General features: G+C 42.5%; 1 protein-coding gene across 1 annotated transcript in view; it reads right to left on the reverse strand.

Annotated features, from left to right (window-relative positions):
- SH3GL3 (SH3 domain containing GRB2 like 3, endophilin A3) overlaps positions 1 to 24005 on the reverse strand; it is a gene marked incomplete at its 5' end in the record, with an annotated part of 149625 nt that overhangs the window by 13276 nt on the left and 112344 nt on the right. The window contains 3 exons of the mRNA XM_081230120.1: positions 9175 to 9284; positions 12821 to 12924; positions 22063 to 22221. Coding sequence (XP_081086246.1) covers positions 9175 to 9284; positions 12821 to 12924; positions 22063 to 22221 — 373 coding nt within the window. The remainder of the gene's footprint in view (positions 1 to 9174; positions 9285 to 12820; positions 12925 to 22062; positions 22222 to 24005) is intronic.

Genomic DNA, 24005 nt, shown 5'->3' on the forward strand with positions numbered 1-24005 from the left:
TATTTGGACAGGGCAAGTGTTCTCCAGGTGGCTACAGACTCCTCTGCCTGTGGTGCTCCTGACTTGGAGGTCTGTTGTCAGACATCTTTCACTGGCCTGGCACTGTTTTCTTACACTTTCCTATGTCTCTCATTCCCATGATCTGGCATTAGGGTTTGCACCTGAGGCCACACCCACTCGACAAGTCCAGGAGGTATCACAAACAAGTCCAGGATTCAAACGAAAAGTCCTCTGGAATTGTGGTGCATGGCTGCCCTGTTTGTAATCCCTGGAAACTGACTTCTACTGGCTATTTTTTAAAACGTAAGTACATATATTACTATTTAGATAATGGTATTTTAAATTTTAGCTTAAAGACCAAGCATACCATTGTAGAATATATACTGAGATTTTAAAATACGCATTTGAGACAATATAACCATTTCAGCCAAGAAGTATTAAAATTCCTACAACTAAGTTAGAAATTATGTCCTACAGCCTTTTCAAAAACTCTTTTTACAGACTATTTAGAAGAGTTACAGGAAACCATTCCCTGCAGCAAGAAAACCTTTCTCTCTAAAGCTTCCTTGAGATGAAAAATAAAACAAGGACTCTTCCCCTTTCACACATCAATGGCTACTGATCAACAATAATAATCATAGTTCACATTTTAATTTTTAATAATATTTTTTAAAATACAGAAAATATAAAAATGTTCAATCTGCACTTTTCAAATTTTTAAGAATGCTGAGTACTCAGAAAAGATAAATATTGCAGCCACAGAATTTAGAGCTGGCAAAGAAACTTGGAATGTATTAAGTCCAATCACTTCATTTAGTAGAAATCAGTCCAGAGATGTTAAGAAACTCTTCCCAAAGTCACACAGCGAATAAGTGCCAGAGTCTGAATTCCAACATGGGACTCCTGTTTTTTGCTTATTTCTCTTTGTCTATAACTCTGACTCTGAACCACTACTGATAATATACAGAAATGGATGTTGGGGGAGGGCTGGTGGCAGGGGAAAAAAAAAACAAGAAAAAATTGGAAAAAACAGAAGACAAAAAATGAAAAATAAGCTGCTGACTGAGCAATCACCATTGTCACTGCTGTGTGAAATTTTAATCTCCTCTTTGGAAATTTAGGTTAAAAATACATCTATTTCTATTTGCAGAGTGCTCATCTTCTTTAAGTTTCACACTTCACACTTTACTTTCGAATAAATGTTTATTTTCTAATGTAATCCTAGAGATTTCACTCTGATGAGGGGAACGACTTAGGCTCTAAACATTATATCCAAGCCCCCTTAGAAGTGTGAAGGAATTTATAAAAGTCTCTTTGTACCTACAGGGAGTTAGAATGTCTTAATATAAGCCATTTGAGAGATTTATTTTGCCTCGCTCTGACATGCCTGTAGCACACATTTGGAAACCACATTTGTTCACTCATCTCAGCCTTCCACATTCTTAACGTCCATCTCAGTTTGGTCCATATCAATCCTCAGTTGTGATTATATAAAGCGGTGCCCTCTTTAAGAACAGCAGTGAAAATGAAAAACTTCACAAAGAAATGAGTTGATTAAAAAAATGTAAAAGATACCCTGTCTTCTAGTCTTTACATTTAGAATTCAGCAAGTGATAACTTACCCAGGGTAGGGAAGATACTTGAGCATAGGTCACAAGCTCCTATACTATTTTCCTCAAAACCAAGGGTTTTCTGGGAACGACCCAGGCACGCGTTTTAGCACGAAGACTTTTCTTGGCCTCCCTTTCTCTTTGGGGACACAGAGGCAGCACACGCTGCTGAGCCGTCATGACCCCACACTCAGGGGCTTGGACAGGCGGTGGTTTCTCCTAGCCAGGGCCTAAACTTGGATTTTTGTCTGCAATCCATCATTTCAAGATGTGATTTCCACCACCCCCCGCCCCTTCTCCATTTCTGGCTCACTTTATTCATTCTCCTAAGTACCTAGAAATGATATTATCAAAGATTCCATCTCAGTCCCAAAATGGATTCTGCCTAATTGATCTATGTCCTTTCATCTCCCTTTTTTTTTTCTTTAGAAAGAAGAAATGATGAAGAAAATGTTCTTGGAATTCACTTCTGGCAGAGTCCTGTGAGCTTTGCTTTAAATTGTTAGTGAAAATGCTTCACATTTTTCCTTCACTTTATAAACACTATGTGCAAATCATTCAGAATCCTAATGGAAGGTAATTTCCCATTAATGCAGGCTATAAAAATGCCATTTTCTTCTGAAACTGTGCCTTAGAAACAAACAGTACAAGATCTCTTCACACTTGCAAATTCTCCCCACAAATCAACGAAGCCCAATGCTGGAAATGGGGACGAACGCTACCACCAAGGGAACTTTCTAGAGGCAGCCTAGAAAAGGCAGAGGCATGTCATGGAGTTTGCTGCAATGGAGAATCCAGTTGTGGACACTGAGCCTTCTTAAAAGCCATCTTTGGCACATCTGTGATCTCTGGCTGACCATCACCCTTCTAACAACTTAATCTGCCTAGGGACTGAGCTACTGGCCAAGAAGGAGGGGACATAAGCACTGACACACACAGTCTGGATGAGGAAGCCAAGGAACTCACTGTCCTATCAGTGTTTTCTTCTTCCAAGTCAGATGCATACAACAGACTCCCTTTGCAACCACTTGCTGGCCCGATTCCCTCTGATCAAGAATCTTGGAAAGAAATCATTCCCGATGCTCTTGAACATTCGCTAACATTCCCCAGTATTCTTTCTTAAAGATATAAAATAAAAAATCTATAAGGTGAAGTGCCCAGACTCTGTGACCTCAGGGAAATCTCACTTAACCTCTCTGAGCCTCCACTTACTCATCTGTAAAATGGGCATAATATGGTACTAGAAATGTGTCTGAAGTATTTAATACATGACCTGACCCCTAGTAAGGACTCAATACGTGTAACTGCTATATTGTTAAATTATTATTTATTACTGCTTTATTTTTTATCACTTCCTCGCAATATTGTTACGAGGATGAAATGAGTTATGTATATAAAGCATCAAATAATAATACCTGGCTTATTTTTGGTACTCAAGTGCTATGTCCTTATGCCCTTAAATGTTACTTTAATTAAAAGGCTTTTTCATTTTTATTTTATGCCAGTCTGCGAGGTCAAATTCAGTATAGGTAGATGAAAACACCTTCATCAAAGGAAAACTGAGTTCTCTCCCATAGCAAATGAGAGCATGGTATCTTGGGAGCTTGACTGGAGGCCTCATCTCCAAGAACTACCCCCCTGTTTGGATGCAGGCTGTAAGGGCAGAGAAGGTGGGGTAGGGATTGAGTCCTGGGGTCCTGGGGTCTGCTGATTCTGCTTCATTCAGATATAATACAGGGAGGGAGGTGGGCTGGAGTTGGGACTCATTTTCAAAGTTTTTAGTTAGTTTGTTTATATTCAGCTTCTTTCTAAACAGAAATTTTGAAATGGATTACAATGACATATGTATTCAGAATAGAGGTTTTACAAACCAGAAATAGAAAAGTAAAGCCATCTAAAGTAGGGAAACAACATATTTTCATCCAAACACGAGAACCCGTGAGTAAAGGTGGGAGGGGACTATTAAAAATGATACTAGAGCAACAGACATACACTGGGACTGTCCCAAGCAAACTAGGATGCATGGTCGCCCTCGACAAAGGGGAGGAGGAGCACATGCACTAGCTGTGGTCATTTTAATGACTGCTGTGCTTGAACTTCACATCTGGCATTGAGCTTCCTGGGGGCAGGGAGAATAGAGACTATAATGGGGTACACAATTTTCTTTAAAGAAGGAAGTACACCTATTCTTCAAAAGCCATCAATTTTCTCATTATGAAATACATTTCTGTTTACTCAAATATTCTTACTGAAATACAGTTTAGAGAATATCTTGAAAACAAGAAAATATTGCCCATAATCCTACCATTTAGCCTGGTCTACATGCAGATATTGATTTACAAAGTTGTAATCATAGAACACTTATAACTCTGTGTCTTTCTTTTCAACTTAATATCAAACCAGAAACATTTTTATGTTGCTACATAATTTCCATGTTAGTAAGTTTGAATAGCTGCATACTACCCCATTTGATATACCACTGCCTACTTAACCATTATCCTACTATTGACAAATATATATAAATAAATATTGGTCATTAGGCTGTTCCCACATAACTTTTTCTTCCTCTATATAGTGCTGTAATAGATAGAGGAATATGCTTTTGCTTAAATTATTTCTTTAGGATACATTTCCAGGAATGAAGCCACGGAGAGTATATAAACATTTTTCTTAATTTTGATAGATACTGCTAAGTTGATTTCCCAATGAGTCACCCCAGGGGTTGGCAGACTATGGCCTTCGGGCCAAGTAATGTTTTAATGGAACACAGCCATGCCCATCCATTTTCATATTGTCTACGGCTGCTTTCACACCAGAACAGAGTTGAGTAGTTGCAACAGAGACCATATAGCCCACGAAGTGGAAACTATTGGGCTGGCCAAAAAGTTCGTTCGTGTTTTTCGTAAGAAAACCCGAACGAACTTTTTGGCCAACCCAATATTTACGACCTGTCCCAGTACAAAAAGAGCTTGCTAACCCTGAGATTATCCTAATGTACGTTCCCGTACTGCCTGTACATGGTACCACATTATAACAGAAATGAATTATGTGGGGTCAGACATTTTCTTCCACAACATATTTGTAGTAGATGTTCGTGCTAGAAACTGCAAGCTGGCCATCAAAACCCTCTCTTTCCTTCTTCACAGTAATATAATGTTAGGATGTGGCTCTCCAGCTAACCTCCCCCGCAACCTTTGCAGCTAGTTGTCCTGTGACTAAGCTCTCCCCAGTGGGATGGCAGTGGAAGTGATGTGAACCACCTTTGGCTCATTTCCCTAAGAGGAAAGCTCTAGCCCTGGACTTCCATTCTTAATTTCTATCTTGTTTGAACCATTGCTCTCTTGAGTTTCTGTATGACAGTAACTACTATTACCCTAACTACCATGCAAAAACTGGTACCAGAAGTGGGGTATTGTCATGATAAAAGCTAAAATTAGTGGCTCTGACTCAGTGGCCAGGTAGTGATGAAGAAGAAACAGATATAATCGGTGTGAAAGCCGGTGACCCTTGTTAGGGTGTGGAAAAACATATGGTAAAACTTTTGCCTATGATAACTTTCAAAGCATACCACATACCAGGAACTCTAAAGGAAGGAACTGGAGAAAACAGAATATTAGTGGATGTTACCTCCCAGCCTTGGTACATCTAGCAAATTATTATAAGAAGGAGAAGAACTGCACAGTTTGCAAGCAAAGATAAAAGAGAAGAGAGAAAAATCAAGACGTTGGGTCCCAGCATATTAGAAAAGCTTCTGTACCCCAAGGAACAGAAGATAAGCAGGTTGTGCTCCAAATCATTCTCAGAGACTTCTCTCAACCCAGTGAAGGCACCTAGTTCCACAGCAAAGATTAATCTAAAAGTATTGCCTTCTCACTCAAGTCTGCTGTTTCAGATGGCCTCAAGGTAGCCTCAATAAGCTAAGAAAGGTTAGACAAGAAAGGAAAGAAGTAAGGCAGTCTTAAGAGCTATATCTAAGAAAGAAACGTGGATGTGATTACCCGCACATGGAACTGCCTGGGAGATACAGATCAGAAGCCATTCCGTTTTTGGAGGCACTGAATTGTGAAAGGAAGTGCGGGTCTAACCTGAAAACATCTGCGTCTATTGAAACTTGAAGAACCTCAAGGCCCCCAAGCAGCAGTAAGCACAATTCTCACAGGAGGCAGGTTTCCAAAGGCCACTTCAGATGTGAAGTGAAGATATGGAAGCCATGAAGGACTTCTGAGAAGGCAAATCTAAGTACCTACGGGATAAAGGACAGGAGCGATTCCTCCTGCCACCTTCCAAGGGAGCAGAACCAGGGTCTAATCTTCTTTCACTGACATAGTCCTTGCCATTCCTGTCCAGCAGAATTCCATCATTTTTATAGACTAGTGCCTGCTTTGTATTTCCCGATGTAACTAGGTATGGCTGCCCAGCTAGAGACTGCACTTCCCAACTTGCTTTGCCACGACCTGTGGTCATTGGATCTGAGTTCTCATCCCTGGAATGTGAGTGTGTCATTCCTGCCTGGCTTAAGAGGAAATGTCTAGCCTCGCCTTCTGTTCTTTCTCCCCTTCCTTCTGGCTGGAGTGGCAACAACTAGCACAACTTGGAAGCCACAGGATGATGAAGATGGCAGAGCTACCATCAGCTGTGTCTCCTGAGTGACTCCACGGATGAGAACCACCCATCCTCTTGGAATATCCTCCCTGGATTGTTGCATGAGTGAGAAAATCTTCTTTTGTTGAGCATTCATTGTACTTTGGGTGTCTCTTCTTTTTTAAATAGAAACTAGTGTTACCCTAATACAATACAAAAGAACTTCCCAGAGAACTGTATCTGAGTATCCTCTTGATAATATTTTAATGAAATCAATTTTATTCAAATAACTTTGAATAAAACTTTACATCAAAATGTAAATTGAAAAGCAGTACTACATGCTATAAAGAGACTGTAACCGTGAGCATAATTATGATGAAAAATAGACAATTTTTTTAAATTCAAGGTAGGTACTTTTGCCTGCAGAAGACTTTTAGCCTGAGGCCTATCTTCTCTGTTAAAACTGGACACTAAAAATATTCCAGCACAAAGCTGTAGCTTTATCTCCTTGAAATCAGAATAACTAAAAGAGAATTGAAAAAAAGAATAATTTTCTCATGATGTGATTCAAGGTTCTCTAGCTCTATATCCATTTAGCACCTAAAGCCATCTTGGGTAACAAACAGCAGAGAGATGCAGCCAGTGGGACGTATGACACTGAATGACTTGAAGTTTGCATTAATCCAGCAGACTGAGTGCAAGATCGCAGCCTTCCTTTCATGTATCGAATCACTAATGATTATAAAATAGGTATGTCTTTAATTCCAAACAATGAATGAACAAGAATGAACACTGTTGGTAGACCATAAATTATGAGGAATATAAGGAATATCTGAAAGATGGAAAGCAGCAGATGGAGGAAATGAAGCTCAAAATGGTTCCCAAAGAGAGATGCAACAAAAGTGGATTTGGAGGATGCCCAAAACTCAGAGTAAGCGGTATTGGGAGCTGGATGACTGGTTGGCATTCTGGGAAAAGAGCAGTTTGGTAAGTCCTCCTATCCTGGCTTTGTACCAAGTACCTGGGAGCCCAGGCGTCTGCCTCCAGGAAGGAGTATTGAGTGCAGGGACCTGAAACAGTGCCATGAGGAATGTAACCAGCCAGACAACTAGAAACCAGTGCACCTCAGCCAGTGGAGCATCCCTAATCCCTCAAAACCATGGAAAATAGGCAGCAGTAATAGCACTATAGGCAAACTGACATGGAATCTCAAATTAACAGTTATGCACAGAACCAAGAATCATTGTTTATCCATTAATGCTTGGCAAAAATTGAAGTCTAATGACACAGGTATGGGGAAGCATGTATTGCTCCATTCATGGTAGTGTACCCATTTTAGCAGGTAATTTGGAAATATCTATGATCACTTAAATGCATTCACTCTAACTCAGTAATTTCATTTCCAAGAAAGACTTGCCCATCAGCATGTGGAGGCAGATAAAGGACATTCTTTTTAGCAAATAACTGGAAACAACCTTAATGTCCATTAATGGTGAAATGGTATATATAATGGAAAACTATGAAGCCATTAAAAACTAGTGGGCTAACATATATACAATGGAATATTAGTCAGCCATGAAAAAGAATGAAATAATGTCATTTGCAGCAACATGGATGGACCTAGAGATTGTCATACTGAGTGAAGTAAGTCAGACAAAGACAAGTATCATATGATACCACGTATATGTGGAACCTAAAAAAAATGGTACAAATGAACTTTTTACAGAATAGAAATAGAGTCACAGATGTAGAAAACAAACTTATGGTTACCAGTGGGAAGAAGGCGGGGGAGGGATAAAATGGGAGATTGGGATTGACATATACACACTACTATATATAAAACAGATAACGAACAAGGATCTACTGTATAGCACAGGGAACTCTACTCAATACACTGTAATGACCTATATGGGAAAAGAATCTAAAAAACAGTGAATGTATATATATGTATAACTGAATCACTCTGCTATACACCTGAAACTCACACAACATTGTAAATCAACTATACTCCAATAAAAATTATTTTAAAATAGTGGGATAGATCTATATGCATGACATGGAAATAACTCCAAGAAATAGTGATACATTTATAAAAGCTAACCACAGAACAATATATCTAGTATGATCTTGTATTTAAAAATCAGCAAAAAATCTCAAACGGTGTGTATATCGTGTATCTATCAAATGTGTGCACATAAATAGATATGACAGTGTTCATACCAAATTTTTCACAATGGCTACTCTTTTTTTTTTTTTTTTTTATGGTACGCGGGCCTCCCCCTGTTGTGGCCCCTCCCGTTGCGGAGCACAGGCTCCGGACACGCAGGCTCAGCGGCCATGGCTCACGGGCCCAGCCGCTCCGCGGCATGTGGGATCCTCCCAGACCGGGGCACGAACCCGTGTCCCCTGCATCGGCAGGCGGACTCTCAACTACTGTGCCACCAGGGAGGCCCTATGGCTACTCTTAGAGAGGGGCTTGGGATGGAGTGGGTGATCATAGGAAACTAGAGCATGATTTATACCACTTGAATTTTATTTTTCTCAGTTTGACCGTTTTATTTAGGAATATATTTGTGCCATTTGTCTAATTAAAAAATAATGATGCAGCACTTAAGGCAGTGCCTGCTATATAGCAGGTGCTCAACATATGCTAATTCAAACTTTTTTAAAATTAGTAAAATATTTGGAAAGTGTTAAAAATGTAAATATAAAGGATAATGTAGCATGATGTTTCTATGGCCAAGGTTTGACACATTAGAAGGCAATAAGTGAAGTGATGGAATTCTTCCTTGATATAAGTACTCGAAACAAGGAAGTAGGAAAAGGGGCATTACTAGAGGGAAAAGGGAATTCACCAAATAACCTGAGAGAGAAATCTGAGGTCTCAAGGTAATCACACAGAATACAGCAATAAGCAGTAAGCAAACGCTTCCAGCAGAGCTGTACTGAAGGGCACACAGCACCCACAGAATGGTCATCTCACCTGTTGTCTTTGCTGAAGAGGTGGTGGATACCCCATTGAGCTCACTAGGACTCCTTTTTATGGGCCGTGGCTTGTATTCTCGTTTGGGGACGTTGGATGCAGCCGATATTCTGTAATACAGATTTGAAGGTCAGTCAGACAGCTGATGAAGAAAGCAAAGCCTCCAAGCCTATGTTTGCTCTGCTGTGATAAGCCTACAAATTTAGGTCCTCGGTGATGGTCGTGAAGGGGGTGATTTTTACACACTGATTCGTGAGTAGCCCAAAGTGATAGCTTTGATATCCCAAATGTAGTTTTTCAACTATATGCAGATATACCTCATTTTATTGCACTTCACAGATATTGCGTTTTTTATAAATTGAAGGTTTGTGGCAATCCTGTGTACTATAGGTGCCATTCTTCCAAAAGCATTTGCTCACTTTGCATCTCTGTCACATTTTGGTAATTCTCAAAATATTTCAAACTTTTTCTTTATTATTATATTTGTTGTGGTGATCTGTGATCAGTGATTTTTGATGTTACTCTTGTAATTATTATGGGCCCCACAAACTGCGCCATGTAAGACGGCAATCTTAACTGATAAATGTGTGTGTTCTGACTGCTGCAGCTACCACCTCCAGCTGTTCCCCCATCTCTCTCTCTCTCTCCTCAGGCCTCCCTATTCCCTAAGACACAACAAAATAGAAATTAGGCCAATTAATAACCCTATAATGGCCTCTAAGTCTTCAAGTGAAACGGTCTCATATTGCTCACTTTAAATCAAAAGCTAGAAATGACTACGCTGAGTGAGGAAGGGATGTCCAAAGCCAAGACAGGCCAAAAGTTAGGCTTCTTGCACCAAACAGCCAAGTTGTGAATGCAAAGGCAATGTTCTTGAAGGAAATTAAAATTGCTATTCCAATGAACACACAAATGGTAAGAAGGTGAAACAGGCTTATTGCTGATATGGAGAAAGTTGTAGTGATCTGGGTAGAAGATCAAACCAGCTACAACATTCCCTTAAACCAAAGCCTAATCCAGAGCAAGGCCTTAACTCTCTTCAATTCAGCAAAGTCTGAGAGAGGTGAGGAAGCTGCAGAAGAAAAGTTTGAAGCTAGCAGCTGTTGGTTCAGGAGGTTTAAGGAAAAAAGTCGTCTCCATAACATAAAAGTGCAAGGTGCTGATGTAGGAGCTGTAGCAAGTTATCCAGAAGATCAAGCTAAGATCATTAATGAAGGTGGTTACACTAAACAACCGACTTTCAATGTAGATGAAACAGCCTTCTATTGGAAGATGCCATCTAGGACTTGCATAGCTAGAGAGGAGAAGTCAATGTCTGGTTTCAAAGCTTCAAAGGACAGGCTGACTCTCTTGTTAGAGGCTAATGCAGCTGGTGACTTTCAGTTGAAGCCAATGCCCATTTACCATTCTGAAAATCCTAGGGCCCTTAAGAATTATGCTGAATCTACTCTGCCTGTGCTCCAGAAATGGAATAGCAAAGCCTGGATGATAACACATCTGTTCACAGCATGGTTGACTGAATATTTTAAGGCCACTGCTGAGACCTACTGCTCAGAAAAAAAGATTCCTTTCAAAATATTACTGCTCATTGACAATGCACCTGGTCATCCAAGAGCTCTGATGGAGATGTACAATGAGATCAGTGTTGTTTCATGCCTCCTAACTCAACATCCATTCTGCAGCCCATGGATCAAGGAGTGGTGTCGACTTTCAAATCTTATTCTCGAAGAAATACATTTTATAAGGCTCTAGCTGCCATAGACAGTGGTTCCTCTTATGGATCTGGGCAAAGTAAGCTGAAAGCCTTCTGGAAAGGACTCATCAGTCTAAATGCCATTAAGGACATTTATGTTTATGGGAAGAGGTCAGAATATCTACATTATCAGGAGTTTGGAAGAAGAATTCCAACCCTCATGTATGACTTTGAGGGATTCAAGACATCAGTGGAGGAAGTAACTGCAGATGTGGTGGAAATAGCAAGAGAACTAGAATTAGAAGTGGAACCTGAAGATGTGACTGAATTGCTGCAATCTCATGATAAAATTTTAACAGATGAGGAGTTGCTTCTTATGGATGAGCAAAGAAAGTGGTTTCTTGAGATGGAATCTACTCCTGGTGAAGATGCTGTGAAGATTGTTGGAACGGCAACAAAGGATTTAGAATATTATAAAACTTAGTTGATAAAGCAGCAGCAGGGCTTGAGAGGATTGACTCCAATTTTGAAAAAAGTTCTACTGTGGGTAAAATGCTATCCAATAGCATTGCCTGCTACAGAGAAAACATTTGTGAAAGGGAGAGTCAATCAATGCAGCAAACTTCACTGTTGTCTTCTTTTAGAAGTTGTCACAGCCTCCCAGCCTTCAGCAGCCACCACCCTGACCAGTCAGCAGCCATTAACATTGAAGCAAGACCCTCCACCAGCAAAAAAGATTAGGACTTGCTGAAGGCTCAGGTGATGGTTAGCTTTTTTTTAGCAATAAAGTATTTTTAAATTAGGGTATATACATTGCGTTTTTTTTAGACACAATGCTATTGCACACTTACCAGACTACAGTTTAGTGTAAACATAACTTTTATATGCACTAGGAAACCAAAAACTCTGTGTGACTCACTTTATTGCAATATTTGCTTTACTGTGGTAGTCTGGAACCAAATTCCCAATCTCTCCTAGGTATGCCTATATTTGTAAAGTATTTGTCTCTCATAAAGTCTCTGAGGCATCTAGCAAGTACCAGGGATGAACTGGGCACTCAACAACGTTAGCTTCCTTCTCTTTTTCCTCATATAAAGATAGAATTAAGAAAAGATGCTCATGTGAGCAGTAGATGAACTACCTGCCTACAAAAGTGGATAGTTCAGAGACTGTACACACCTTTTGTCTTCCCTCTATAATTACTGCATTGATTTAAACAAAAATCCCTCCAGATTTATTCACTATAATCATCCTGTGTAAAACAATTTTCTGTTATCAAACCTGGTCAAAAATTAGGGTAGTTTTTTAACCCAGTATTTTAATTAATAGGTTTACCATGAACACTACATATATCACTAATTTTCAGAAAAGTAGAGGATACACTTATCAGTAAAGTCACAGGGAACCCAGCAATGTTTCTTTGACCATTCAGAGGGTATTTTTGACTCTTTCAATATCTTTCAGAGTCAATGTTATGAACACGGGCTGGTATTTGTGCTCGTGAAGTAAAAACACATCTTTTTTGAGACATTTTTGAATATCATCTCACTCCTCTCCACATCCCTAGATGTTGGGGAGGGAGTATATGCCATCCCACCCTCAGCTAAACTCTCATCAAGTCAGCAGTGAAGCCAGGACAGCTCTGTAAGGGCTGAATTCGAAGGCAAGTGAGCAACTTTGGTTGCCCTAAACACAGGTCATGAGTAAGGGCTTGAGTGAAAAGAAAAAGGAGAAAAGCTGCCAGATCCCTTTTCCCAGTTCTGTCCTATTGGCCAAAGCCATGTATTTATTATCTCAGTGCTATCCCACACCCAACCATGAAAGCCAGCTAAAGAAAATTCAAAACAGAATGGGGCAGTGGGAAGGGGAAGATGGAGAGAAAGAGAGAGAGACTGATTTCGATTGATTTTAACTCTGCAGCCCTAAGCTTATAATGAATGTGAAGGTTCTTACCGCATCTGTAGCTTGCTCTGTAGCTCCTGCAGAATCTCTGTGGACTGTTTGTGATAGTCTAAAGCTGCCTCTATAAACACGGCCAACTGGCTGACTTGTTCTACCTGCAGCAGAAGTGGAAAATTACTCCATGGAGGCCAGCGCCTGTGTAATGTTCAGAAAGAGAAGAGACCAGCAACAAAGACCCAGCTTTGCAGGGAAGCGTCCTGTCTGCCTGGGCTCTGGTCTATTTCATGTCATTTCATCACAAAGTAATGATCACATAGATCATGGTATAGAGCTATAAATGCTGGAAAAACATGTTCAAATTTATTTGTGATTATGAAGTTGATTTAACTCAATAAAAAAAGTCTACTTTTCCAATTAGATGATCTTCTCAGGAGATGTTTACGCTATAAAGTTCATGGATCTGAAAACGGAGACATAAAGCTTTTCCAGTTACAACTGAAGCCAAGGTTTAGTAAATGAACTGCTTCCTTAGCGAAGTGTCTCTACGGGCACTTTCTAGCTAAGTCACATCAAGAAATTAAGTAAATTAAGCTGTTCTCGGATAAGAAGGGAAGCCAGGAAGCAGGGCACACACCAGGCCAAGACTTGCCAGCCCCCTATATGTTTTTGTTGCCCCCTATATGTTTTTGTTGCTATCAGCACAAAATCATTTCCCTGAAGAAAACAGCCCAAAGGAATAAACTAGAAAGACTCTGACAGCTCTCTTTCCCATGAACCAAGACATTCATGAAATTAGTGACCAAATTACAGTGGATGTAAAAAAATAAAATGAAAAAGTTATGTTACATAAAAAAGCCTGGAAGGCCTGGGGATGCATAATTTGAGGAAGAGCCATCTCCAGTAGGGCACTGGAGCTCCATTCCCTGCTTCCCTACATGTTTGCAGGGCCGCTACAGAAAAGAATGATTCATTAAACTGATTTCCACAAGCTTCAGAGGCAGGACCACTGGGTTGAGGTGATGGGACGGGGAGGGGGTGGGAGGCAGCGTGAATCCCGTGAACTCCAGAACCAGACAAAGGCACAAATCAAAATCAATCCCCCTCTTTCCTAAGCTTCCCCATAGTCTATGCATCACCTCCTTACTTCATTTGCTAATCAGCTTAGCGGAAAGTCTGCCTGTTTATTCACCCTTACACCCTCACCCTGCAAAACCAATCATGGACTCCTTTGCCTTCAAAGATCCAAGCTATTTTCATTTGCTATTATTGACTGCGTTTTAGCTGTCTATACTTTCATTTTCCTTGCCCATGTACACCATTTTAAACACGGGTTCATGTTCATGTAAGATATACATGGACTTCCACTTGGGCCATACTGTGATCAGCGTCTGCACGATGAAATCCCACTGTATTACATTTACTTTACCACACTCTGTGGCTGGAAGAGCAACAAGCCTAGCCTTAAATTTCCAAAAACTCAATAAACAAAACAAAGACAGCCTGGCCCCTACAAAATCCTAAGGATTTCTTAAGTTTCACCTCTTTGGCTTTTACACATACTTTTAAATAAGTCCAGCACCACAGCCTAACAGGATCACAGTAGAATCTGCTATGGATTCCTTACAGTGTAAGAGCTGTGTGCTGGTTAAAATCTGCACCACACTTCTCTATCTTTAGTAAAGTTAATTTATATATTAGTACCCACTTCGAAATATGCTTGACATCTTATAATTTTTAAGGGAACAGTGAAAGGTAGTTGAATGAATATTCCTTGAAACACACGTGGTGTTGGGAGGGGGCATCACCAGCTATCATCTCTGATGTGGCTAAAACACTAGATTATGTATTCCAGAGAGGCATTTGGATTCACTGGATGGCTGACTTTGGGAAGGAAATGGATCTTGGGGTCCCTTAAAACCTGGAAGACAACAGCAGTGCTGTACATCGCCTGCACATAGTAGGTGCTCAATGCAACTGCTGAAGAGGTGGTTATGAAGCTATAAGTCTCTTGTTGACAGTGAAGCCATGTGGTGCCCCAAGTGGATTATCTGCCTTTCCCTGCCAGAAAAATGGAAGCTTCCAGATGTCCCCAGGCCATGAGCAGTGAGCTGTATGCAGGCAGCCTCTGCTTCCCAAACCCCAATGAGAATTCAATACCTGGACCGGCAGAATCAAGGTTGCAATAAACCCAGGCCTGGCAAGAGTCAAAACCTGTCCAGAAGGTAAAACATTTCTTCCACTGGCCACACCACTCAATTTGGCAAATTCATCTATTGAAGCAGGAAACGTCACCTGGGATGAGAAGAAAAACTTAATTCCACTGCCACCTGAGACCTGTGCTGCCACTTGGCTGGTGCCGTCTTGAGAGTAAAGTGTGACCTCACACCCCGGAAGGGTTCCCATGACACACACAGTGGAACAGAATTACCAGAGAATTAGCTCCGGTCTCTGAAAGTAAAGTGCACTTGCTGTTACAGATAAGGTCACACCCAGCTCAGACGCCTCAGGTGAGAAACTTGTGATGCAAACAGACTTCCCTATGGGGCTAGAGGTGAAGGAGGCAGAGACCAGACAAAGGCAATGCTGGCTGACAAAGGGGCGGGGTGAGGACTATGACACTACCTGGGAGGTACATGGAACCATGAAACCAGGAGCTTTTGGAAGACAGAAAAGTGGCCCCCAAACACGTCCAAGTCCTATTTCTCCAAATCTGTGAATATATTACTAGATGGCAAGAGGGCCTTTGCAGATGTGATTTATGTAAAGGATCTGGGATTAGGAGATTACCTGCATCATCTGGGTGGGCCCAATATAATTCCAGGGTCCTTTAAGAAGAAGGCAGGAGGGTTAGAGTAAGAAAAGGAGATGCGTCAGTGGAAGCAGAACCAGAGTGAGAGATTTGAAGATGCTTCACTCCTGGCTTTGAAGTGGAGGAAGAGGCTATGAACCAAGGGATGCAGGTGGCCTCTAGAAGTTGGAAAAGACAAATAAATGGGTTCTTCCCTACAGCCTCCAGAAGGAATTCAGCCCTGCCAATACCTTGATTTTAGGACTTCCAACCTCCAGTCTTTAAGATAATAGATTTGTGTTGTTTTAAGCCACAGATCTGTGATGATTCAGCAGCAATAGGACACTGCCATTTCAGAGCTGCTTTGGCCTATTCCCAAATGAAGCAAAATCTAACAATGGGACTAGCTCTGGTCAGGGACCCCTGTTTATGGGGGATGGGAGTTGTTACCTTGAGACTCATAGGAACCAAACTCATGGGGCTAATGAACCCACTGAGGCTGTTGGAAGTACCTTAGCCCTGGGGACGGGGGCAGAGACTAAGAGCGGGAGAAGTTCCCAAGAGCTGTGGAAAGCGTCCAGGGACACTTGGGTGGGATCTGAGCCACTGGGGGAGCCTGTGGACCAACAGCCATTGAGGGGGCTTGTGGAACTTTGGTTGTACCAAAGGAAGAATGGCTCAAAGGACTACATAGTAAAGGCCCTCTAAGATCAACTCTCTGCAACAGGGATATGGAAATTGGGGTGGCAGAGAAGGAGCAGGGCTGTGAAATCTCCTCAGACCCTCCAACAATCAGTTACCAAGGGACTGGTCGGTAGCCAGGTAATTGGGCACAGAGGCACACTCTGAAGACCACGGAGAGAACAGAGAGAACTTGACGTGAATAGGTAATGCCCCGCCCAGATCCTTGGAATATACAGTACACACAGCATGCATGAATGCAGAAATGTGCATCTCCTGGGACCTGGCAAGCTGTCCCCTTTCACAACTGAAATGACATACTTCCAATGGAGGCCACCTTCGATGTGAATTGTGATAATCCAACTGATTTCTGGCTCTGTCATATCAAAGACTCCACTCTTTTTGGATTCCTCAGAGAAGCTGGAGGAAAATTTCTCAGGAATTTTGCAGTCTGGTCATAAACAGATGCCTTTTCCAATAAGGCAAAGGCCTTTATTTAGAGTTTCTGAGAAAGTTTGAGTCAGGCCATTAAATTCATATTAAATTAATAACATGGATAATAATCCTCTACACTCTTATTCTCCACTTTATACTTCTAAAGAACTTCTTGCATGCAGGGTTTCATTTGCCTGACACTGTAACGGTGAAAGTGACTTTCTAGGGGCATATAGCTGAACAGAGGCAAAACCACAACCATATTTCAGGTCTTTCCCTCTTTGTCGGGAGTGCTTTCTTTCTACTAGTCCGATACTTCCTAAATGCCTTATTCGATATATCACAAATCCCTTGATATGTCAATAATAAAATAATAATAATAGTGGTGTGGAAGAGTTCTATTGTCAAATAAGTTTGAGAAACTGCCTTGTGTATCCTCTTTTAGGAATCTCCCGGAGATTAATTTTTCATATATTCATATAAAGACTCTGAAAAGTCTTGTGATAAAGCAAACCTGTTTCATTTTAGTTAACCCAGGCTTTCCCAAACTTATTTGACCATAAAGACATCATTCACGCAACACACACTACATCCCATGGAATGAATTTTGGGAAACACCACTCTAGACCAATGGAAAGAACCCAGGAATCTGGAATCTAGTAATTCCACTTGTTCTGGGAGCCCATGGACAGAGGGAGGGTCCCCAGGCTGGGGATTTGTATCAGGAGAGCTTAGAGGATATTGCAGGTGCCTGGCCTCATCGGACTGAAATGGCATCTTCTGTGTGATATTTCTGGCCCCTGCCAACATCCAAGACCTACATTCCATTATGTCGTGTCGTGAAGAATAAACTTCTCTGCGAAGACAGAAGAGGAGAGTGTTAACAGGCCTAGGGGTGATTTAGCATTCCCAAGAAATGGCAGTGGAGATGGGGAACCAACTGCTGAATATCCTGTACCCCCACCTCAGAGCTAACTGTCGGGGGCACAGGGCCCCCTCCCCTAGGGGAGGGTTGCTCTGGGTGCCTCATCCCAGCCTGGCACAGCAGAAAGAGTCAGCCCTAGACCTGCCCCTCCGGGCTCCTGGAAAATCTCATGGACCAAAACACCTCCTGGCTTGCATCTGCGTGTAGAATAGGAAGCTACTCAGCTCCGGACAAGAGGTGATGTGATGCTCAAGGGCTCCAATCCAGCACTTACTGACAAGACCCCCAAGGACGACAGCATGGCGCCAAAGGAGACTCTTCTCTTTGATTACCCCATCCCCAACTCTGCCAAAAATAGGTAGAAAACAGATGCCACTTTCCCTTAGGAATGAATGTTGGAGTAAACAATTCAGGGCCTTCTCACCACCCCTTCCTTCTTTCCACGTGATAGGAGGAGGAGTGATCCGTCTGATTGATGAGATTAGGGGACCCTGACACTCAGGGCGACTGGACCCTGTGCTGGAAAGGCAAGAGGGGCCTGGCCCTGGGGTCTGTATTCTTGAAGAAAGTGGGTTTGTTTGTGAAGCAGCTTTTCTGCTCTGCACACCTCACTCTCCCTGAAGGTGGCTCTAAGATCTAGACGAGGTCTGGGGTAAGTAGTTGGAGGCCAATGTGGACCCAGACCCAAGCTGCCCACTCAATTTTCCAGACAGTCCTGTCCTCTAGGCAGGAGGCTGGTTTGTCATCCTTGTTTGGCTGCCCTGTTTGTCTCTCAGTTGGGAGAATGCAGATGTGAGGACAGATGAGCCACCACATCCTGGAAACCTCCAGAAAATCCCAGGAAGAGTTGCATGATCTGCATTTGGAGACCCGGGAAAGACCAAGCCTATTAGTTCCAGTTGGAGTTCTCCTCACATCAGACAGATCTTTGGCAGACAGATTTTGTAGGCAGTATCTGGTGAAGCTTTTATCGTGCCTTAGCCAGGGCTATAGGACATGAGGGCTGGAGAAGATACTGCCTGTTCCCTGGAGAGCGAGACTTTGGGATTTGCATTGTTAGTGCCAGACAGAGTTGGGCAGGTGGCCCCAGAGCTTCAGACACGCCACCTCAGATGGTCTCCCTTCCTTCACACTACTCTGCTTTTCACTTTCTCTTTGGAGGGAACACTTGCAAGCCCTTTCCCCAGCCCAGCTTCACTCCTCCCGCTGTGGATGAGATCGAGAAATGTTCATTCATTAGTAGGATGGGTTCTCTGCTCTGCATGGCCAGAGGCCATGGGTCTCAGCCTGTGTCTGGGTGTGAGAGTCAGGCTGGCTCTGCACCGGGGAGGCTTTTGCCAATGAGGGTGCAATGAGCAGAGAGTGCAATCGGGACGTGGGTTGGCCATGCCAACCCCTCCAACACAGGTGACCAGGAGGCCGGTATCTTACAGTCATTGGGTATTCTCATCAGTTAAAAGGGCTTCCCCTTGATTCCAATCTGGTTTTTGTGTCAATACCTCAATCAGTCCGAACCCAAAAGGATTATCAGTTCTGACGGATACCTCAAACCTGTAACCCACAATAAGAGAAGCATGTCCCACTTGTGTTTGGAGAAAGTGCCAGGGCCTCTGCTGCCTGCCACCATGTCCCTGAGGCCATGTGTTTGACAGAGTCTGTCCTCAAGAAGCAGGCATATACCTGGTCTCTAGCAGGTACCATGTCAGATAGAGTGTCCAATCCATTGGGCAAAGGCAGGGCCTGCAGACCCACTGTGTTTAATCTGGGAATTAGACAGATCTCAGCCATCTTTAGTTCCTGGAAGAAAACTCAGCCATCACCAGCCATCCTGAAGCACAGCTCTTCATTCAGAGCTTCCTCACCATGAAAAAAGCAGACATGGATACAAAAGTCTGAGTGATGAAGGATGGACATGAGGTTGACCCAGAGGGAGCAGGAAGTCAGGGTTCTGTGAGCTGCAGAGCCACTGGGCCTGGCCTGGTTGCTGGAGAAGGGCCAAGGACAGGCCTGAGGGTTCAAAGCATGCCTCATCCCACCATGTATTGCTTCTTTGTCTTTCCCCCAATAAGTCACACCCACTATTTATCCCCAAGCACCAGGCAGTTTCAGTATTAGCATGTCAGATCCAAGGGGAACTGGAGAACATTTTCTAGACCTTGCCTCATCAACAGGACTGCAGACCACCTGGATATGGCCAGACACTGTCATGGGAAAAGACAAGGTTGTCCTTTTCTAGGTCTACTTGCTGTTACCCCAAGAAGAGAAAGAAGGCAGTCTTCTGGAGCTTCCATGATAACTTGTGAGTCTCCTCAACTATAAACCTGGGAGGGGCAAAGGTAAGAGCAGCCTCCCTATCATAAGTCACTCAGTAAATGGTAGCTTTCGTCACTGTCATCCTCATCTCACCACCATCAGTCTCCTTAGCACTGCCATTATTTTGAGAATCAGCAACCACAGCACGTAGGGTAACCACTACAGTTGAAAATGGCACTAGGATAGGTGGGAAGAGAAAGAGGTGGAGCCTATTTCCAAGGCAGCCTTTGAAAGTCCTCCACCGTTTCATTATTCTGATCTCCTCCCATCTCGATGGCCAGTTTCCATGGCTGCCAGTGAAGATGTGGACCCAGGCCCTAAAATGAGGGAGCAGCCCATGCTCCTCAGAGCTGAATGAAGGCACCCCCCACCCACCCCAGGAAACTTTAGGGGAAACACTGCAATTCATGCCTCTGCAGGGCCAACACCAGGACCTCCGTGGGGCTTGAGTTATAAGCTAGCTCTTACTTATCTCAGGGTGGGGTGGGCAGGGGTTAACTCATTTGTGACAAGCAGAACACTGTCAACAAATGGACAAATGACTGAGTTCTTATAAGGAAGGGATCATTTCTGATTTTGACTGATACTGAAGGGAAACTGAGGTCTCTTGGGTCAACTGCCAAGACCAGAGCAACTGAGACAGGCCTCCCTAATGGAGTACTTTGCAATAGCTCATCACAGAGCATGAATAAAGGTCATGAATAAAGCACGTGGGTTAGACAGCACGTCTGACACATGAGATTCAACCTCAGAGTTTAAATCTACCTCTAAAGTACCCAGGACTGGAAGGGCAATGTTTGCCGCAGCCTGATAAGGAATACATGCATCTGATACCTCACACTTCAAAAAATCAAATATGGCAATCCAAGACAAAACCAAACCAAATGGCCTATTGCTAGGGGATAATTTCAAGGAAATTTCTTTTTTTAAGGGAAAACAAACAACAAAGAAAAACAGGGAAAACTGTTATACCTCTTCTCATTTCTCATAAGATGTAAAAGAAAAAAACCTGATAAGATATTTAAAGGAGAAACATAATAGAATGCACTTTTTGGTACTGAGGCTTAATGGACATGGGGATTTCACATTGTTTCCTCCAGGGTTAATGTCTTGTCAACAGTGGACATAATTCCCCCACAACACCATGGCAGATAAAAGGTGCTCAGTACATTTGGTTTGACTAGACTTGAAAGATGCAAGACCTCAAGGTACCTTTTAATCAATTACTAGAAGTAGAACACAGAAAAATAAACCCTCTGACTTGTTCCAACAGGTTTGAAAGTCCAACAAATAGGTCCGAAGCTAATGCTGGGCTGAGGTGGCTCGTGGCATCACAGAAGCTGGACTTAGGGTGGGAACTCTGAACGGGGCAGGTGGCCAAGGGCTCTTCCCATCAGGCAGTAAAAAATGCCAAATGACTTCTCATTGCCAAGGCAAAGAAGGGTGGCCTTCAGCCTTCACGGTGCCCAGTTGGGGGTTACCATCCTCTTTAGTTCCATTTAATCTAACTTTACTTGGACAAATAAAATAAGAGCTGGTGGCAGGAGTCACGGTATAATAGGATGTTAGCATTTCTGAGGGGTATGTGTCAAGACCTTCACAATCCCCAAGTTCACAAGCACCACTATGGTACAGCTGAAAAACTTAGGTCATGCTTTTATATCCCAAAGGTTCACTATGACAAGTAAAGGCATCAGAGAGCTGGGTGATGAGTGAGGCTCTCCCACTAGCCAAGAGAGCTGCTCCTCCTCAAACATCTGCCTCACTGAGCGCTCTTCACAGTCTTAGCAAAACTGCAAATTACCACATGACTTGGGCTTTCTATTCTCCTGCAAAACCACCAATGCTATGGCCTCAAATACAAAGGCTGGTCTACGATGCACTTCACCTAAGACAATCCCACCTCCCCAGGGCCAACCCGAGCACATCTCTGAAGCAATTCCAGGATCAACAGGACTTCTCCAGATCTGAGATTTGAGTCAGGACTTGCTGGGTATCTGAAGCTATTTCTTAGGCAGGAGATAATGGTTATGGAAAATTCTGGAAACTTTGTAACAACTAAGGCTCCAGAGCTTCTCAACATGCTGACCCTAGTCATACAGTCAATGTTTTCATTCACATTAAAGTCTTCTGTTTGGTTTAAATACTTACATCATTTTCTAAAAAATTAAACATGCTTCTTTCAGCCAACTCCTTTGACTCTTCAAATTTTTCTACTGCTTGTCTGACTTCTTCATCTGGTATCTTACCTACTCGCTTCTTTTTATAATCGTAATCCAGGCGGCGGCCTTCCAGCTTTTTCAGGTGGTGCTAAGAGACAAAGGGGTCCTTCAGAGAACTGTGATGCTCAAACACAGCATAAAGAAATATTCAGCATTTCTGTGAAAATAGTCATTGCTTTTTCTTGGCATAAATTCTAGGGGGCAGGATCCCACCTTACACTTCTTTTGCATGCACTCAGCATCTATTAGAGGCTCCCTCCACTGCCGGTCTACAAGGGATATTTGTGGAATGAATGAATGGGTAGATGGATGGATGGATGGATGGATAGATGGAAGACAGAATGAATGAGTGTCTATATGGAACATAAGGATGCAGTATCAGTATGCAGATTAATTTTCCAAGGTTCCCTATAGGACCCCTCACTTAGGCTCCATTAATGTCCAGATAATTTCCAGCCATATTAACTACACCCCAAAAAAGTATGTTTCTTTTGGTACTATTGTCAACTCCTCACTAAGAAGTAGATTATAAAAACACGAATTTCTAGTATCCTCTAGAATACTTATGAATCTTCCATAAAGTTCCCAAACAATTACAGAACAAGTTGAATAAATGCCCTCGATGAATGTGATACAGAGGACAGATGCTCACAGGCAACCTCTGAAATGATGGAATTTCTTTTTTAAAATATGATCTCTTTAACAAAGTAAAACAATTATAAATATTAGAGGTGTCCATTCGTGGAATACAGTGCCTTGCGTGGTAGTAAGTTCCCCATCACAGTTTGTGTTCAAGTAGAGGGATCCCATGTCAGAAATACTATAGAAGGGATAACCACACAGAGCAAGGGAGTTTATGACCATAACCCCTGGAAAACAGATATTTGATATTGAAAGTGTATGTGAAAACAGATTGTCCCCCTGAAGCATGTGGGTAACTTGACTATTCTTTTTAGTGGGAAGCACTGGTTCTAACCTCCATAATGATTGGGTGAAAAGAGTACATGGGACAAAAAGTCAGAATCATCTCTCTTCTGACATGTTCTGACTCTGGGCAAGTCTCTGAATCCCTCTGTGCCTCCACATATGTGGCTGTAAACGGGCACAGCCAGGCTTAGTCTGGCTACTTATGGGTGACGAAACATTTATAGAAGCCCTTTGAGTCCACAAGACCTTTTACAGATATGTCAGTCATGTGTTAAACGAACAGGCTCTCCACTCCAGATGTCCAAGATATATACAGCACAGCTGAGATTATGAAAAGCCTTCTGAATATTAGACGCTTAATTCTTTTTTTTTTTTTTTCGGTATGCGGGCCTCTCACCATTGTGGCCTCTCCCGTTGTGGGGCACAGGCTCTGGACGCACAGGCCCAGCGGCCATGGCTCACGGGCCCAGCCACTCCGCGGCATGCGGGATCTTCCCGGACTGGGGCACGAACCCGTGTCCCCTGCATCAGCAGGCGGACTCTCAACCACTGCGCCACCAGGGAAGCCCTAGACGCTTAATTCTTGATCATCTATAGGATTTAAGTTTAAATTTATACAGTTTCTCTATCAAACCAGAGTTGAAGAACAGGAGACACCATTTAGAAAATTATGTTTTTGCATAGGGAGAAACATTTAAGGATATGTGTATTTTGTACATTTCTCCCACTCATTGCTCAGGATCCACATTTGCGTCCATGACTAGCTACCCTACTGAACCAGGTCAAGTGGAAGAGCAATGTTGTCCAGTGGACTTTCTGTACAGCTTTCTTCAAGGTCAGCAACACAAGAAGAAATGGCATATTATGTATTTCAGCAAAGGAGGTATTTGGTTCTAAGGTTCTGCATTTGGGAAAGATGTTTTGGCATCCCCACAACACAGAATG

The sequence above is a fragment of the Mesoplodon bidens genome, assembly GCF_964165515.1.
Source record: "Mesoplodon bidens genome assembly, chromosome: 3".
Taxonomy (NCBI): domain Eukaryota; kingdom Metazoa; phylum Chordata; class Mammalia; order Artiodactyla; family Ziphiidae; genus Mesoplodon; species Mesoplodon bidens.